The 20,505-nt window shown below is 42.2% G+C and overlaps 1 protein-coding gene across 1 annotated transcript; it reads right to left on the bottom strand.

Annotated features, from left to right (window-relative positions):
* Positions 1–985: 985 nt before the first annotated feature.
* Positions 986–6,037, bottom strand: LOC308280300 (uncharacterized protein; the record flags this gene model as incomplete). The annotated part of the gene is made up of 6 exons (XM_080720559.1): positions 986–1,153; positions 1,477–1,566; positions 2,263–2,415; positions 3,441–3,551; positions 5,152–5,202; positions 6,023–6,037. 6 exons carry the CDS (start codon positions 6,035–6,037, stop codon positions 986–988), a joined length of 588 nt encoding a protein of 195 aa, XP_080576685.1.
* Between the last annotated feature and the right edge of the window lie 14,468 nt (positions 6,038–20,505).

Here is a 20,505-nt window from a genome sequence, read left to right as displayed (position 1 = left end):
TCACGATGTGCGATACTATCCCCAAATTCACATTGTGTTACCGTCCCATTTTACCGTTGATACGATATCAAAATCCACACACCAAAATAATATCACAATGTGACAATACCAAAATAAATCCACACACTGTGATATAATACAAAAATAAATTCACACTGTGTGTGGTATAATACCAAAATAAAAATCCACACCGTGTGTGATATAATACCAAAATAAATTCACACTGTGTGTGATATAATACCAATATAGATCAATACTCGATAGATCGAATTCTAATATAGATCCACACTGTGTGTTACTATGTGTCAGATCCACACTGTGTTAGTGTTGAATGTAGATCCACACTGTGTGTGTTACTATGTTTCAGATGCACACTGTGTGTTACTATGTGTCAGATCCACACTGTGTGTGTTACTATGTCCAATATAGATCCACATTGTGTGCGTTACTGTGTATCAAATACCCACTGTGTGTGTCCCAAATACATTGCGTTACCGTGTTGTGTAAATATCCCAACAAATCCACAGTGCGTGCCCTTCTTAAGGCATGTAAACCAGCAAGTGTTAAATGGAGTACAAAATGTACCAAAAAACAAGTCCTCTCATACGATGTTCACATTGTTCAGTTAAACCTGCACGTTATACAGCATCAATATTTACAGGTGGCTTTAAGCTTTCAAGGGCTTCCTAAAGAGTCTATCCCAAGCCATGCAACAATGCACACTGCCATTGTGTGTGCAGTTCTCCAACAATAAAACTTAAGGGAGTCCATTTCTCAGTCCTGTCCATTGACCTGTCCTTCAATGTCCACTTCAGCTTAAAGGTCAGGGTCAAGGCCTAAACTCTGCTTACAACTTCTTCCTCAATAGCTTGTTTCTCAACCCATGAACCAATGCCGAGCATTGGCCTCCACCAATGTCCATCAGCATCTTCTGGATTATTTCAAAAGTGTACCTTAATCCTTTGGGATAATCGATGTTCAGGGCTTACAGCAGACCCATGAGCAGTGCCACAGCATTTGGAAAATCACAGACTTCTGGAAAGATGATTTTCTCCTCGATGACCACTGCGAATCCAAGAACCTCAGTGTCCTCTGTCACTTGAAGGATCCCCACCGCAATTCCTTTGGTCATCTCTGCCTCAGAATCTGTGGCCTAAACAAAGTGAACAAACAATAGAAACTTTAAGACAAGATATAAACTTGATTGATTTTGGTGCATTAAGTGTGAATCACACCATTGGTTCTCAAAACTTTTAACTTGAGACCCAAAAGAGAAATGCACCTCCCTGGGACCCTAACTAGTGAAAATAGTTAATCTAAAAGCTCACAACACTTCACATTGCAATGAATTGTGAGCTTTTAGATCTCTTATTTTCACTACTACTCATGATTGGTCCCAACCCACTGTTAGGAGACACACAGTAACATAGGATACGTATAAGTAGAGTACAGGCTGATGGAAAATATAAAATATACCTGGACTTTCTTGCCAAAGTTGGATCCAGCATCTTTGAGGTAGAGGGGGAGCCCCATCAACACCACAGCCCTTTTCCATTGGTTGGAACACTAAAAAAAATAGACAATACACAACCAATGGAACAGTTTCAGTCAAATTACATCAGGCTAGAGTATTTAACAGTTGAAGGGAGTCGATAAGGATAAATGATAAGAGTGTGTGTGTGTGTGTGTGTGTGTGTGTGTGTGTGTGTGTGTGTGTGTGTGTGTGTGTGTAGCTCTATATTTCCAAAATACCAATGTCATCCAATCAGGAGAGGGAGATACTGGATAAACAAGTGAATTTCTAAGTCATGAAACAAATTTGGAAAACGATACAATTAAAGCTGGTAAAGGGTTTCTTTCTCCTGGTTGTATGAAACCATTGACCCATGTTGAAAATATTTGTTTTTATTAAAAAGCAGGAGAGACGGGACTGGGAGAAGCCTGTTACTGTTTTTTTAAGAAATCTGTCAGACAATAATGTCACTGGAGAATGGGTTTCTGAACTTCCTACAGCTCTCCTAAGAGACTTGGACCGAGTAGAAAATAATTGTGCTATTTTATTATGAACATTAGTGAGGACCTATATGAAGATATAATATAATGAAAAGTGACAGAGTCATCCTTTAACCCTTTTTGGCCTGACATAAGTTTTCTGAAAAACAATTAGTCAAAAGTTAACCTACAAAAACAAATATGTTGCTACATACTGTACATGTACTGTAATATTCCAAAATGTGTTCCCGGCCTGTTAAGCATACTTACATCACTATCCAGTGTCTTCAAAAGACTTTTCAGCTCCTCCACACCTGTCTTGGCTCTGTATATATCCAGGAACCTTGGCAGATACTTGTCCAGTCCAGCGAAGAGGGCGCCTTTCAGGTCAACAGATGTAAGGCGAGCAAACTCTGCTTCAATCTATAGGCATTAAAGAACAAAAAACAAGCAGAGGGATTGGCTTAAGGTAGAGTTGTGATGAAACAAAGGCTTCAGTGCTAGTTCAGAGTAAACAGACAATAACCAGTCAGACAAAATTACCAGTCTGAGTCCCTAATCAGGAGAAAAGCGACTGTCAGGTCGCATCCACAAACTTTAGAAGGCAATCATAGCCAATCAGGAGGTAATATGGGAAATTGGACAGATCTATGTTGATTACATGACTTTAAAGATACGGTGTACCGGTTTGCATGATTTTAGGCCAAAATTCGGCCTGATGGTGGCGCTAGAAGCTGGAGGTTGTGGTTTGCCATCCAAAGAGTGTGTGTGCAAAGTGTGACAGACAGCTGGTGGAGGTTTTCATAGTAATTATCCTGAAAATAAGCCAAGGGATTACCTCAGTGTAGCAGGAATGCCTTCGGAGAGATCAGGAGATGGCCATGCAACTGACAGGGGATGTAGTGGTTCGGCTCTGCCACATCTACCACAAACAGCTGGGAATCCTCATTGCAAACTTCAAAACATCTATAGAGGTCCAGGTACCAAGCAGAGAAAGGTTGTAGAACAATGAATGGGTTATTGTCCACTATAACAATGTACAGGACTTGGCAGAAATCAGGGAGTCCACTTGTGCTTCCATATGATACCTTCACATATTTTGTTCCATGTATTAGGGCTGTTGTGGCAAGTGATACATTAGTCAGATCACTGAATTTGTGCTGAATAGCTAGTGGGAGGGCCACATTTTCAAGGGAATTGTGTTGTCCTCTCTACTACTACTGTTGGCTTGAACAGGCGAGGCATGTCAAAATGGTATGCCAACATAAGTAAATCACCCCCAAAATGACTTTTTCTCTGTTGATTACTCACGCCATGGAGACTTGAGTTTAACAATATTTGTAGGTTTTTGTCACATTCCTAACACAAAAATGTGATTACAATAAATGTATGTTGACTGTCTCTGCCATTATTACTTCAATTATTCTGAAAATAAGCAAAAGGAATACCTCAACTGAGCAGGAACGCTTTGGAAGATCAGCCTTGCAACAAGTAGGCTGACAGGGGGGATTTAGTGGTTCAGCTATGTTGGGAAGTTGGGAATCCTCCGCAATTGGAGCCTTAGAAAAAGAAAAGACAGAATTAGGACAGATATGCGACTTGGTAGTTTAATACAGTGGTTCTCAACCTATTCAAGCCGTGACCCCTACAATACCCCCCCCCCTCACATCACAGCAATGAATGGTAGTTTCACATGGCTTCAAGTCCAAACTAGTCTCCAGTATTAATGTATTGCTGCTATTACAATCTCAAGTAAAAATGAAACACATCCTAATGGCTATGGCCTAAAATGTTCTCCACCAAGGTTATTCAAAGCCTATTTAGTGCTTTTGCAACACATTTTAACTATAGCAATTACACGTTTACTTTGAATACCACACTTTGTTATGAAATGTATATTCTAATACAAAAATATAATAGGTCTAAATGATTGTGCCTAAAACATAATATACAAAAATATGATAGGTCTAAATGATTGTGCCTAAAACATAAAGCCACTATAAATTAGAGTTACAACACCAACCATTGACAGGCAGCCCATTCAAACAGAAAGGTCCTATGATTATACTGAACAACATTAACAGCTGCCTCCTGATTATGTGGAATATAGACAGGTGCAGGACAATTGAGTGATTTGAGTGTAACTCATAACATGTCTCGTGGATTTGAATGAAACACTTTGCAGATTGAAAGAGGATAATTCAAGCTTTCCGTACAGCTGCAATGTTGGTGAGTTTAACATTGTTTAATAGAATCAGATGGGACTTTACTGTTTGGATGTATGGGCTACCAAACGCCAATGGTTTGCAACCAAAGATTACAGTTGCTTGTCTGATGGGGTTCCAAGGGTTCTCCAGTTAAATTGTGATATTTGGGGCAAAAAGGGGCTTTATAGACCTGTAAGAGAGCAAACGTAACCAAATGGACCCCCTTACCAGAGTTGTAAAGTAACAATTTAGTTATTTGTACTGTAGTTGTATTTCCCATTTCTAATTCTTCTACTCCACTATATCTCTGATCCAATTATTGTCTCCACAATAATTTATTTCCCCATTTCATACCTTGGCCATTAAAAATAGCTGATCTACAAGCACATAACGCATTGCATCTGCTGTTTTCAAACATTTTGTACTTTAAGTACTCTTGGAGACACTAAATATACCCAAAAATACTCACTGGGTTGATTTATAAATAATATGTATTTATCTAAAGCATTTATACTCATAAATAATGGTTTATAATGAATACACACACATTCCGGGGTTCGGGGTGGACCACCGCCTCTCAGTGTGTGTTCTCGAACCACTGAACGTGTATGGTAAATACAATGGTCTATGATGCGCTGATAAAGTAGACGCTCACGCTACACAAACTCGAAACCCCCGACATTTGAAGGATTTCATAAACTCCCCAAGGACAGGCCGGACAGCCCTCAAAAAGAGTGCATGTCTGGCCGGGGAAAAGAGGACGTATTATGGTCACACTACCAAACTGGGCAGCTTAGCTACAGCTAGCATAACAACGGTTGGTGCCCACTGCCCAGTTTGCCGTTCCATGTTCAATAAACGAGTAACACAGAAGATCATGTAATCAAATCAAGAACATAAAACATGTGTTAAATATTAGTTGGCAGATATCATTATAACATTTTACACTCACCTTGTTACAAAATACGATGTTATCCTCTGTTTGTTGTCTGTTCCATCCACACTGCACACAGCGCGCCCACTTCAAACAGGGAACCACGTGACGTCACTGACGTAATATGCAGCGTACACGTCATGACGCTGATACGAGGCTCTGCTTTGATGAGCATTCAGTCGTCAACTTAACTAGAGAACTTGAGTTAATGTCGTTGACATGGCACTGTGTTTTAATTAAGTAAACTTCTTGGTTGTTGAGACGTTTTCAATGAATTATTTTAAGTTAAAACGACTATTTGCACAAATCTGTGTTGAATTGAAAAGGAAAATATAGTTATGATAACAAGCTGGCCTCATAGGGTTTTACAGTGTGGGCATAAAAGTGATTAGTGATGTCAGATACACAGAGCAGGGATCTCTCTATATGGGCATAAAAGCTGTTAGGGTTCTCCATATATGGGACTAAAGAGGGATTGCATATAAGGGATTGTATCCCAGATGATGCCCTGTTAGGAGAACCACACTAACAGAATCCATATATGGCCAAGACAGATGGCCTGACCTCGCCCTTTAGGGCGAGGTCGCTTTTCGCCCTTAGGCGTCTTACTGGTGCTAACAAGCACACGTGACAAGAACACACAACTGGAAAAAACACACAACAGTCAATAAGTTACCCCCGACCCTATACTCCATAACAAACTCCTGTCGCTATGCTCCGTGAGTTGGCACAATACATTAAACCGCTTAAGTTCATTCAATGTTTCTTTCTGAAGAAAAATAACATCAATCTTCTTTTGAGAAATAAAAGACGCAAAAAACCGAGAGGAGAGATAAGGCGCAGCAAACCAAAACAAACAGGTTGATCTTTCCATTTGATAAGGACCCACTGGGAACTTTCCCATGTTTGGGTATGTCACACACCAATAGCAGCCGAACGCACCGAGGGTGACGTTTTTCCAAAGCTACTGGTTGGTTTGCCTTTTGTGTGGGAAGGTCACAGCAGGGTGAGATGAGTCCCAATAGGGGTGTAGCAATATTAATTTGCAATGATCTACTATTAATCGTTTGCAAAAGCAAAATATCGCACCGTTTTGGCTTTGTATCGTATCGTTTTAAAATGCGGTAATCGGTATCGAATCGTTTTGCAATGCAAATAATTGATTGTATGGAAACTAAGTATTTGTGCCTTGTATTTGGCAATTTTAAAGGGGTTAGGGGTCTAATCACCTTTACATTCCATATAGCTGCTCTTGGTCTATCGATAAATGTGTGTAATCTCTGTGTTCATGTCAAGGTGGGTTTGTCCATATGTGTTGAAATATAATGTCCATGTATTTGCTAGAGATTCACAGCGTTTACTTCCATAATAATAGATTTTTTACACAGATTTAATTTCTTTGATAAATAGTTACTATAGCGATTTGAAATCATTGAATCAAATCGTATCACCATGAATGAACCAATATCGTCCATGTATCATATCGTTAACCATGTATCGTGATGCGTATCGCTGTTAAAATGTATCGTTACACCCCTAATAAGGATATATAATATAAGTCCCAAGGATTATTTCACTGGGGATAGGCCTACTCTTTACGTACTTAGACCTTTATTGATTACGTGGGGGGAAAGAGCTAATAATAATAATTATAATAACTAGTCCATACCTGGGGATGTGCACACACAAAGTATTATCAGAATTTGAGTTATGTATGGGCACGGTGTATGTTCCTATGACTCGATTACAACACACGCACGCACGCACGCACGCACGCACGCACGCACGCACGCACGCACGCACACACACACACACACACACACACACACACACACACACACACACACACACACACACACACACACACACACACACACACACACACACACACACACACACACACACACACACACACACACACACACGCGCGCGGCGGACCCCCAGCAAATGCTTGGAAATGCCCTCTTTCCATGCCATACCTGAAGGCAGCATTCAAGAGAATCGCCTTGTCCAAACTCTTGGAGCTTGGAGGTCTGCTATTTTCAATATTTCCACCAAAAGGCCCTTTTAAAAAATTGAGCCCCTGCCTCTCTGAAATCCTCTGCACGTCCCTGCCGTGGAGAGCAGTCCATCACAGCCGTCTTCTTTCAGGAAAGAGAGGCCCGGGCTCGATCGTTTGGCCGGGAATCAAACCCACAACCCTATCAAGCGTCAGCCGTGGACACACCGACCGCACCGGCACCGCTGCCGATCTGATACCAACACATCCTCCGTCAGGATCGCTTTGACAGCTAGACGAAGTGTTTTGATTGAGTTTTTCGGTTTAAATGTTTCCCTCGCGAAACGCGAACCTCGCTCCGGCCGTTCAGGGCCCTCTCGTAAAAGCAAACTTTGGTGCGAAACAGGATTTCCCTTCTTAACCCAGTTAGAACGTGTACACATTATCGTGTATCATTATTTTATGCTTTAACTGTTGTAAAATAGCAGATATACAAGCTGTGCCGCGCTGCGAGCTTGTAGATCTGCTATTTTTGGAAAATTTGAATTTTGACCCGATTCTATAAGTGTCTTTTGAATCCTTCTAAGGTTTTTTGAAAAACCTATGTTTCTATGTCAGCAATCTGGCCAGCCATCGTCAAAGAAAAGGTCCTTTTCACTTAACTGGAGTTCAGTTAGTCTGTTCTTGAGAGACTACTGTGTCAGTGGTTCTCAAACTTTTTCATGTGAAGGACCCCCAAACTGATCTTTATTTGGCCACGGACCCGCATCTCAAAATATCTAGTTCCAGGGACCCCCCCAGAAACAAAATTTGAGTTACAAATGTTCGCTTTGAAAATACATAATATTCAAAGATTCACACACATCTTCACGACTTTTAAAAAAAAATAGCAGATCTACAAGCTCGCAGCGCGGCACTCGGTGCCGCGCTGTGAGCTTGTATATCTGCTATTTTTCACTGGTTTAAAGCATTCAATAATTCTAGGCCCTAAATGGGTTTTAAACAAAGACGTCGAGACTAATCAAATCAAACGTGCGACCGAGGGGAGAGTTTGGGAGTGACTCCTCTCTCAATGCATCATGTCTGCACTTTGAGGTTATGTCTATGAGCCTGTGCCGAGGGCCACACAGCCAAGGGGCCCATAACGCGCTGCGTGGAGCGTGTTACCGTATTCCTTTCCCGCCTCTGCCTCATAGCTCATAACATACTATATGAATGAGAAGGCTGAGAGCAAGCGGTCAGAGCATGACCCGTTAGCGGGGACGCTTGTCCAGGGGCGTCACAAGGGGGGGAAAAGTGGGACTGAGTTACTAGGGCCCAAGGTGGAGGGGCCTTATTTATTTGATACTTTAGCTATTGAAAAATAGCAGATATACAAGCTCGCAGCACGGCACTCTCGCAGCGTGGCACCGAGTGCCGCGCCGCAAGCTTGTGGATCTGCTATTTTTGAAAAGTCGTGAAAATGTGTGCAAATCTTTGGATATATGTATTGTTTTTTTTTTCTAAGATTTGTTTTTTCGGGCTTTTTATGCCTTTATTTGATAGGATAGTAGACTGACAGGAAATGGGGAGAGAGATGGGGAATGGCACGTGGCAAAGGTCGTCCGGATCGGGAATCGAACCGGCGACGCCAGCAGGCATCATAGCCTAGTATGTGGTATGCGCCTTGACCACTAGGCCAGCGGGCGCCCTGATATCTGTATTTTTTAACTCAAATTTTGCTAATGGGGGGTCCCTGGAACTAAATATTTTGAGATGGGGGTCCATGGCCAAATACATATCATTTTGGGGCATATGAAAAGGTTTGAGCACCACTGACATAGAAACATACTGTAGGTTTTTCCAAAAACCTTAGAAGGATTTGAAATATTCAAAGAATTTTGACAATTTAAAAAAAATAGCAGATCTACCAAGTTCGTAATGCGGCACTCGGTGCCGCGCTGTGAGCTTGCATATCTGCTATTTTTCAATAGTTAAAGCACAAAATAAAGCGTAATAATGCGTTCCCAGTCTAAATGGGTTAAAACCCCTCCCCCTATGGAGAACATTCATGGGCGGCCCGCAGTGAATCCTTGTACCCAGGGCCCAGAATTTGGTGGGACACCCCTGCGTGTGTCACACATATTTGAGCACTGAGCGCAGCGTCTGGTGGTGTTAAAGTCACGGCGAAGCGCACTGACGTCAGGCTGATTGACAGGCTGCGAGCCCCGCTCCCACGGGCACTGCAAAGTGACTCGAACCGAGCACGAGACGCGGTCCGTGTGACAACAACTGTCTAATAAATGCAATAGCTGTGACGTGGCTTCATGTGTTTTTCACAGTGAACCAGACGTCCCGGTTTGGCCGGGATTGTCAAACCCAATCATCTCTGAAGCACAAAAAAAAAAGTCAACATCCACTACCAAATTGTCCTGATTTTCATTGCAAGGATAATACTTGGTTTGAGTGCTTGTGCACAGATATTTATCATGTTCTGTTCCGTTGTAATAATTGTCCTGTTCTTTAATTTAAAAAAATTATATCAAAGAAAGATAAGTTCAAAAGTAGTGAAAATAAAATAGCCAATGTACAAGCTCAAAGATGTCATTGTGAGCTTGCCCTTCAAGCCAAATGACGTCATGATGACGTTATGATAACGTCCTCCGGTGACTCCGGTGACGTTCAGAACTAGGCCAGATCACAGCCCAATATGGGGATGATCTTGACGTCATTACCAGGACGTCAGGGGTGAGATGCCGTGGGCTCGGTTGGGCTCGGCGAGCCCAGACTTATTTAGCTGCACGCACGCGCGCCTCGCCGCCTCACATGCAAGCATGCGCACGTCACGAATTTAGAGGGGCACCACTTCTAAAATCCATATCACACCACTGCAGGAAGTCATATGGACTTATGGATTATTGTTATTGTTTGTAATGTTAGTTGAAATATGAGCATGTAAGCTTATATTCTGGGACATATCTGACTATATTTATCTGGCCTTGATCGGACCCTCTCTGATTAATCCAGGACGTCCGTTTTCGTGGGCAGGATTTACGTTGGTTGAAATCAGGTGATATTCTAGGCCAGATCTGACTAGTCATGGTTTGACTTGATCTGGCCCCAATCGAGACGTTACTGATTGGTCCAGGTCCTGACCGTGCTTGCTGGGTGTAGATCGTCTACTTTCAAAAAAAAAATTAATCGTATTCTAAGTGATTAAGGAAGACAGTTTGGGGTTTTGAAAATGTGGCAGCAATGTGGATCTCAGACTTGTCTGTGACATGATTCATCTATGATGAATCTATGATGTATGACCGCATACAGTATTTGGCCACAGTTACATCCTGTTCCGACAACCTTTGACATCCATTATTATAAAATTATTACAGTTACATACTAGTAAGACACCCTAAGGAGGAGGTCGCGCTGAGACTGACGCAATAATGTCCATATATGGGATTGCCACACATGCGCATCTAATGGATTATTCCTGGTTGATGAATAGAAAGAAGAAATGTCCCAGGAAAAGTGTTCCGAAAGAAACCAGTAAGACTAAATTGATTGTGAGTCTAAAGATATCCCAAAAATAACAGTCCAACAGAAGAAAAGAGCTAAAAGTCCTGCGACTTGCCTAAACAAACTTCAGAAACTTGAGGACCGTGTACTCCTCCATCCTCTCTTAAAACCAAAACCCTTCGATTTTAGGCCTGTCTTCACAGAGCTTAATTCTCTGCTGATTCATGTTGGCCTCAATCCCTTAATAGCTGAAAAGATAATAGCCTATGGTGGGCCAAATGGAGGACTCAAAGACACATGGAAATAAACTTCGATACACTTTACCATCCATGTACGCTCAATGCAAACAAAAGGAGAACAACTAAAGTTGACGTGCAAACTACAGGCTAACTTTACTGTTCCTTGGATCATGCAGCTCAGCACACCTAATACTTAATGGGGTGAGGTGAACTGAACTACAGAGGTGGAAAAAGTACTCACATTTTGTAATTAAATAAAAGTATCGATACTGCACTGTAGATGTAATCCGTTACAAGTAAAAGTCCAGAATTCTAAATTAACTTGAGTAAAAGTATGAAAGTGTTGGCATCAAAATGTACCAAAAGTAAAAGTACAAAAATGTTTGAAAATAGCAGATCTACAAGCTCACAACACGTCGCATCGCAACACGTTGTGAGCTTGTAGATCGGCTATTTTCAAACAGCCTAGGTATCCACAACTTTCCAACATCCCATAGTGCATTGCGCAGAAGTTGCACGGAGCTTCCGGCGCCGCAGCCGAGAGTGATCTACTGTACAAGCTCACAACGGTTGCATCTGCGACGCGACGTGAGCTTGTATGTCTGCTGTTAACCGGAAGTATGGTGCAAAAGATTCTCCAGTAAATTCCCGCGGAAAGAGGTGGATAAAATAGTGCTAATGTGGTTTCTGTATGTTTTAGAATATTATAATTTATATCTGCAAAGTAACTAGTAAACTAAAGATTTCAAATAAATGTGGTGGAGTAAAAGTACAATATTTAGATCCAATACGTAGTGGAGTAGACTGTTAGATAGAGTATTGGAAATTGGAAATACTCAAGTAAAGTACAAATGCCTCCAAACTGTACAGTAGGCTACTTACTGTAAGTAAATGTAGGCCTACTTAGTTAATTTACACCACTGGGGGTGAGGTGAACTGAAGTATGACCACACAGCTGTATTACAGCCCAAACACACAGAACAGGAGCAGGATTTAGCTTTATGAAATTATGACGTCAGTATTATTATAACTTACCAAAGGGTTGTTTCAGTTGCAAGCAGGTGGTGAAACGGGCCATGATGTGGAGACAGGGGGCACTGAGTCCAAACGTGACTGAAGGGCGCCCTCTTGTGGACAGTAAATCTGTCTGCAATGGTGGAAAATCAAAAGTGTGAGAGCAAAGATTCTAAGAAAAGAAAATTCAACCACATAAAAAACATACAACTGAAACCAATGACGAATACCAGAAGAATCAGTTTGGTATTTCAGTTGATTGGAAAAGAAAGAAGAACCGGCGGCCTGGTAACGTTTATTTCCATTTGTCTTTGAGTCTCCATTAGGCCTAATGTAGGCTATTACTGTATCTTTTCAGCTAAGGAATTGAAGGCAACAGTGATGAATCAGCAGATAATTAAGATGCGGGAAGAAAGGCCTAAAATCTACTCCAAGGGTTTTGGTTTTAAAGGACAACTCCTCCCTAAATCACTTCAAGGCTCATTTTCCTACCGAACCCAAATGACTGTCCATGGGGTCTATTAGGCAGAAATGCCCCTGTTGTCCAATTTCCTCAGCAGAACCCAGCAGCTGTCATAACATAGAGTGGAGCCTATAAGCCTATCGCTTTTAAACTATTTGTTGTGTTCAAAAGTAATTTTCTTTTTCATAAATGTGTTACTAGTTGTCATTACAAACACATCCATGCCTTGGTTGTCCCACACAATCGCAAAAATAATGTTTTGGGGTGAGCCTTCGGCACAAGTGCCAATCAAAGTGACTGCACTGGCCAATCACAGGGCATCTTTTCCGGGTGGAAACCTTGTATGTCCAAAACCGTTTGTTTTGTATTTATCATTTTGAAAATGATTTAAACTAGTGAAAACAGCCGATCTACAAGCACACAACGCCTACAAGCACACAACACCTCGCGGTGCGAGGCGTTGTGTGCTTGTAGATCTGCTGTTTTCACTACTTTTGTGCGACGGCCTTGTATGATGAAGCAGGGCTTTGCTTTGCAAAAAAATTTACAAATTTGAAACTTGGAGATATGAGGTTTCTGCCCGACATTGACGATTTACTTTGTTGGCCTCCCAGGCTGTCCCAGCCCCCAAAATGGAACAAAGGCCGACATTTTATTTAAATGTTTGAGGGAATGAACTGGCCGTTCGGGAGTTGTCCCGCTTTTCCCAATGGCCAGCACGTCCCTGCCTTTGATACACTCGGACTGAACGACCTGCAAAAAACACTCTCCCTATTGCTCACCTTCACCCCCTCTCCCTCTCAGCTTTCCAGCAGTCTGCCCTCATGTCGGCCCACCTTCCCTATAATAAAGAAGAGACATTGTTATTAAACCGTGGTTTAGAAGAAACACAAACAGGTTACACAGACAGCAAACAACAGCCAGCCAGGAATTTCCAACTGCAATCACGAGCTTTGTTTTCACAAAATCAAGAGTTTCCTCACATATCGTCGTTGTCGGGAGGAAACCTCGTATCTCCAAGTTTCAAATGTGTATGTTCTTTCGCAAAGCAAAGCCCTGCTTCATCACACAAGGCCGTCGCACAAAAGTAGTGAAAACAGCAGATCTACAAGCACACAACGCCTCGCGGTGCGAGGTGTTGTGTGCTTGTAGATCGGCTGTTTTCACTAGTTTAAATCATTTTAAAAATGATAAATACAAAACTAACAGTTTTGGACATACAAGGTTTCCACCCGACAACGACAATATACTGCATGTGTTTTTCTGCACCAAGAAGAGAAAAACTATCCTTTTAGGGTTCTGCAAACGGCGAACAAAGATTTATTTTCACAGGTCACCACAGTATATGACAGTAAACAGCCTGATTAAAGTGCTTGTCAAAGGTCTTACGCTCGCAACTTTATCATTTGACTCTTGACTTTTAATCAGCATTTTAACTGTACATAAACGACACGCCGCAAGACACTGCAAGGCCAAGCGCTGGAACGTCTGCGCTCAGAATAATTCCGGAGAGGCTGATTTATATATCACTGCTGTTTCTGGGTAAAAACCACATCATAGAAAGTTCTCTGTGCATCTTTTTCCGTCATTGAACGCTGTTGTCTTTGTTTTTCCACCAGATATCTTATTTAACCACTACAACAGGGGTCTTCAACAGGGGGTCCTCGGAGTTACTACAGGGGGTCCTCCAAATCTTTGAGTGATAGAAACGTATTTTTTAAATATTAACCACTTGAACCCTAGTGTCCATATTCTGAGAACTTTAGCCAACATTTTTTGGCAAAGAGCTTTGGTGTAGAGTGGAAAAAGAGCAGACTGAGTACATAGTGAAAGGTAAAGTTTATTAAGTATTGACGGTTCAAGTGGTTAAATATCTGAAAACACAAATTGACATGAATCCAAAATACACTGATGATTGGGCTGTCAATGAAACTATATGGAATCTTTGAAAAGGTTGTGGGGGTCCCTGCTTCATCTCCCTCTCAACTAAGGGGTCCTTGGACTGAAAACGTTGAAGACCCCCTGCACTACACCACTTAAAGTTTCTTAAACCCTCTAGTTTCTTTTCGATCTCCACCAAAACCCTCCAAAAATAGATCGTCCATCTTTGGCTCATGTTCCTCCCACAATATAGATGCTTGGGTTAAAGTGGTTAAACCCATATACTTCATTGACTGGAGTCCCAGGGATCTACAGTAGGCGCCCTCCTTTTATCCCTCTACACCAGGGGTCTTCAATGTTTTCATACAGTCTTGTATGATGAAGCAGGGCTTTGCTTTACCAAAAAACGTACACATTTGAAACTTGGAGATACAAGGTTTCTGCCCGACAGTGACGATATTTTAGTGATTATGTTGCGAGGAAAACGTTGAGATAATAGCCATTTTGTATGAACTGACTGAAAATAACTTTAAAATGATAATAAATATTTTTTAAAGTGCCCAAATAAATTCCAAATATTATCAAATTATCTCGCGGCACCCCTAGACTGCCGTCACGGCACCCCAGGGTGCCCATTCACCCACTTTGAAAACTCCTGATCTAGACCTACTTCACATACAGTATGAAACAGAGCTGCTAGTTTTTTGTTTTTGTTTTTTTTAATATATAATATTTAAATTGTATTGAGAAAAAACAATGCTACAAAAAACTTGATATGCCTGCCCTGTATATATAAAATGACTCAATGCAACATAACTCTGTTTATGTTGTACATTTATTTTGACACTCGCTTTGGCAATGTAAACGTATGTTTTCTCATGCCAATAAAGCTCCTTTGAATTGAATTGAAATTGCGTCTGCAAAGGAATCAAAAACAACAGAGAACTGTTTATTTAACAGATCTAGTGTTTCTTTGACAGTTACTCCAGTCCACCATTAGGTGAGGCTAGTGTGCTGTGAGCTGAGCATAATGGGCTTCATGTTAGTGTTGAAAGACTTATTTCACTGTTTACATTGATACTGTTTATATGTACTGTAGAATGATGTAGCAAAAGCTTAACTGTTTTCGATCTGACAGACCAATGAAACCACCAGTCAGTTTATTCAGTTCTTCCATTCCATGAATGAAGCACTGATTCTGTCTGTTCACCCCATGAGATTTCCCCCCCTTTCTGTTCCTTGTTGACTTTCTGTGTTTTTGCTACACTCTTCTGGTCATTCAGGTTATCACCAGTGGGGATATGTTGCATCCCTGTGCAGGGGCGTCACAGTGTGTGTGTGTGTGTGTGTGTGTGGGGGGGGGGGGGGTTACCATGTTACCATACTGAGTTACCATGCAGGGCCCAAGGTGGAGGGGCCTTTAGCTATTGAAAAATAGCAGATATGCAATCTCACAGTGCAGCACCGAGTGCCGCGCTGTGAGCTTGTACATCTGCTATTTTTGAAAAGTCGTGAAAATGTGCAAATCTTTGAATACATGTATTTTTTGCTTCTGGGGGTCCCTGGAACTAAATATTTTGAGATATGGGTCTGTGGCCAAATACGTCACTTTAGGGGTCCTTCACATGAAAAGGTTTGAGCACCACTGACATAGAAACATAGGTTTTTCAAAAAAAAAAAACCTTAGAAGGATTTGAAATATTCACGATTTAATAAGAAAAATAGCAGATCCACAAGCTCGCAGCGCGGCACTCGGTGCCGCGTTGTGAGCTTGTATATCTGCTATTTTTCAACAGTTAAAGCACAAAATGTGACTGAATCCTTGTACGCCCAGACGTTGGAGTGACACCCCTGTCCCATATTTCTGAGTGGTGCTCCTGTAAGGAGCGAACCTCAGTCTCTTACATCTGGTCACACATTGGCCAAGCTTCACTGGATACTTAACTGAAATTAACTCATGAATAGCACCGCTCGATCACTTTACTCTGGCCGTGTTTTTTTTTTCTTTTCCAAATCAAACCCTGCTCTTTGGTCTACTCTTTCCTCCAGTTTCAGCTTTAAACACCACAAGTGAGTGTGGAATGATGGGAATTGATATCCTGGCGGCCCATCCCTCATACTGCGTTCACTCATTCCTCCTTCCCACAGTATGAGGTCTGGACTTCAGCAGATAGGCACCGAGTATAAGAAGTTGGCCCCATACATGTTCTAGTGATCGGGGACAATCAGTGACTGCGTTTTAACTGCTGTCTGCACAACAAGTGAAAAAGCTTCCCCTGATTGGTCCATGTGTAGATGGTGACGTAGACGCTTGCTGCAGCATTTTCAAAACAACATGGCTGCCCTCGATGCAACAAGTGTAACAGTTAACGCTGAAACAATAAAACAAGCGATAAATGAAGTTATTTCAGAGTTGGAATCAATTACAACAATTAAAAAGGAACAGGAGTATGCGCTAGCGGAGTTCATCGGCCGAAAAGACGTGTTTGTTTGCCGTTCTTCCGACTGGCTGAGAGATGTTTTGCTACGCTGATTGGTTAGAGGAGTCTGTCTGTCAAGGCAAGTACTCCCGCCCACTTTTAAAGTTGCCTATAGCCCAAAGTCCAGACTTATATTGTGGGAAGGAACGAGTGAGTGAATGCACAGTATGAGGCTGGCTGGCCAGCTAGGGAATTGACAGAATGAATGCCATGTACACACGCACACACACACGTGTGTACACACGCACACACACACATGAGTAGCACGCACACTACCAGACACTCGGCCAGTGTGTGCATGTGTTTGCAAAAATGCATATAGGCCTATGCCTACTGCCTAGTGAGTGTGCGAATGCATGCGCGTGGGGCTGTGTGTGCGTGCGTGCGTGCATGCGTGTGTGTGTGTGTGTGTGGCCGGACCTGCCAAAAAGCCACATTCTACCACTTTTTCGAGTCACGTGTTCAAATACTGGATTCTGATTGGCTAAATTCCGGAGGTTATGAGAGGACTACTGCCGCAAAGTTGTGTGTCCGAGATCAATGCGCCTCAGTGTACATCCGGGGACTTTCCCCCAACCAACAAATGAAGGTCGCAGCGGTCCTATGTTTACTAACGTGCGTACTATCGTCGCCGATTTATTTGGATCCAATGCAATCCGCCAACTTTAAAGCCCCTTTTCTCTGAACCTATGCCTTTCTGGAAGCGAACAGCCTCTATTTACGGCCGGAACGGTGCTTTTAACTGACGTTAGCTTAGCTGTAAGCTAGACGCATGGATTACTATGGAGTTGGCGCCATCTGTTGGTGAGTAGAAGATGTTGTTTGTGGAACTATCTGCTGTCTCGCGGAAGTTTTATAGGCAATAATGATTGTAACTTAAGATCCTTGCAAGTTACAACTATGTGTTTTCTTTCATGTATACGGGAAAAAGTGGTAGAAAAGCTATTTACCACTCGGGGTCGGACATTATGCTCTCATAATGTCCTGAGTGCGGGTGTTATCGGACTCGGCTGCGCCTCGTCCGATAACACCCGCACTGCGGACATTATGAGAGCATAATGTCCTCTCACTCGGGGTAAATTGCTTACGTGAACAGACATACTGTAGGCTCGGATAGCAGATAGAGCACTCACATATTTTGCACTGTACCTGCTGCTAAATCCTTCTCTTCTCTGCACCTGTTCTCTGAAACTTCACTGGTAGCCGGGGATCCAGTCACCAAAATGGGAGAGGACCTGTGATGTTCTGCCACACTTTTTATTTCTGTTTTATCTATTAGTTTGGTCATTAAGGTCCACAGAATGAGAGGCCTGCTCTGCCGGAAACATTGCGAAAAAAAAAAGTTATGGCCATTTGTATATTCGGAAAAGTGGAAAAAAAGTGATGACTCATCAGTTTTTGGGGGCCAATATTTTGCCCAAGGAATGTTTTTCGTCCAAAACAAATGCTTGCAATGGATTCAGAATGATGAAGAACCCTTCGGCAGAGCAGGCCTCTCATTCTGTGGACCTTAATGACAGAAATAAAAAGTGCGGCAGAACATCACAGGTTCAACGCTATTCCTTGAGCTTTTGGGCATGTGGATCCCTGACTATGTGTGTCGGAATCCATATCACCTCTGACCAGAGAGGGAGGGAGAGGAGAGAGAGAGAGAGAGAGAGAGAGAGAGAGAGAGAGAGAGAGAGAGAGAGAGAGAGAGACACGCACGCACGCACGCACGCACGCACGCGCGCGCGCGCGCACACACACACACACACACACACACACACACACACACACACACACACACACACACACACACACACACACAGACAGACAGACAGACAGACAGACAGACAGACAGACAGACAGACAGACAGACAGACAGACAGACAGACAGACAGACAGACAGACAGACAGACAGTAGGTTAGACAGAAGGTGAGGGAGGGCTTTAAAGCAAGGGACTTCTTAATCCTAAAATAGACATATAGGATAGGTTCCTAGGATGTGTATGCTGTGAGTGTGCGTACGTGCGTGCGTGCGTGCGTAGACATGCAGAGGTACGATGAGAGGGAGAGAGAAAGAGGGGAAAGACAACATAGGGAGACAGAGTGAGAGAGAGAGAGAGAGAGAGAGAGAGAGAGAGAGCCAGAGAGTGAGAGAGAGAGATATAGAGAGTGAGTGAGAGAGAGAGAGAGAGAGATCGAGTGAGTGATAGTGAGAGAGAGAGAGACATAGAGGCAGAGAGTGAGAGAGAGAGAGTCCCACTCTCCTCTGTGACAGATCTTCCATCTGACCCTCACCTCGCAGTGCCTCGGCAGCAGCCAGAGAGTGAGAGAGAGAGATATAGTCATAGAGAGTGAGTGAGAGAGAGAGAGAGAGAGAGAGAGAGAGAGAGTGAGAGAGAGAGAGAGATCGAGTGAGTGATAGAGTGAGAGAGAGAGACATAGAGACTCGGCAGAGAGAGAGAGAGAGAGTCCCACTCTCCTCCTCAGTAACAGATCTTCCATCTGACCCTCACCTGGCGGCGCCTCGGCAGCAGCAGCAGAGCAGAGCAGAGCAGAGCACCACCAACATGGGGAACATGGCCACGGAGATCGTGGCCTTCCTGGTCACCATCTCGGGCTGGATCCTGGTCTCCTCCACGCTGCCCACGGACTACTGGAAGGTGTCCTCGGTGGACGGCACGGTCATCACCACGGCCACCTTCTGGTCCAACCTGTGGAAGACCTGCGTGACCGAACGTGCTATAAACGTTTTATTTTTATGTTTTAGTTAAAGATCTATTTTCATATCTTGTAGCTCTATATTATTCATTAGCCAAAGCATAAAATATGGTTAAAGTGGTTGAAATGATAACCAATTATGCTGATTTTCAGGTTGGTAAACCAATTTCATCCAATCAGGATAGAGAACTGGTGAAATTGGAAGTGATGACACCTAGAAATGGAAAATTGAAACGGGAACAGTAGAAGGTTGAAGTCGCATGAACTCTTTTATGATTGGAAAATATTTTTCTGTTTGTGTTTGCTAAAGCATTGGAGAAATCGGGAGAACCCTGTTATTTAGCAAACCCTCTATAATGCTGATTAATATCAGAACATACTGTATAGTGCTTTAACCTTCTAACAAAATACTGTAAAATGTGGTTTTGTTTTCACCAAAAAATATCACTTACCCTGCAGTACCTTTAAATGTATAATAGTTAAACATAATACTATAATTATTTTCATAGCTGGCATGTCTAAGAGACGTTCCTAAGCAAAACATAGATCTATAGGCACAGCACAAAGTGACACTATGAGCTTGTATATCTGCCATTTTGAATAGCCAAATATAAAATTTGCTTAAAGTGGTTAAAATGATTGTGACACTATGTTAACTAATAATTAAAAGGACACCTGGGGGTCCCCAGACCCTACTTTGAGAACCAAATGCTTTCAGTTTTTAAATCAACAGACATAATCAGCACAAACTCTGCAATTAATTCTAGACGAAGGATATTGATTATATAATTATAATAAAAAAATATGAATAACAAACAGATGCGCTTTTCAAAGAGAATGAAAGTTGGACGTTTATTGTCATAAAAGTTGATAACAATGTACATACATCTTTAGCAGTCATGATATTCTTGTCCAACTCAACTATACAAATATAGACAATAATTACTCATGAAATTTTCTACTGTCCTTCACACTTCAAGGAAAAATACATCCAAAACCAAGACTCACACATGAATGAAGAAAATCAGAGCATCTTTCTATAGAACATCATGTAGTTTATATATGACAGAGTTTAAAAAGCAACAGCATGGCATA

This window comes from Nannobrachium achirus, assembly GCF_963921795.1.
Source record: "Nannobrachium achirus genome assembly, chromosome: 24".
Taxonomy (NCBI): domain Eukaryota; kingdom Metazoa; phylum Chordata; class Actinopteri; order Myctophiformes; family Myctophidae; genus Nannobrachium; species Nannobrachium achirus.
Note: the sequence above shows the minus strand (reverse complement) of the source record. Positions and strands in the feature narration are given on the sequence as shown.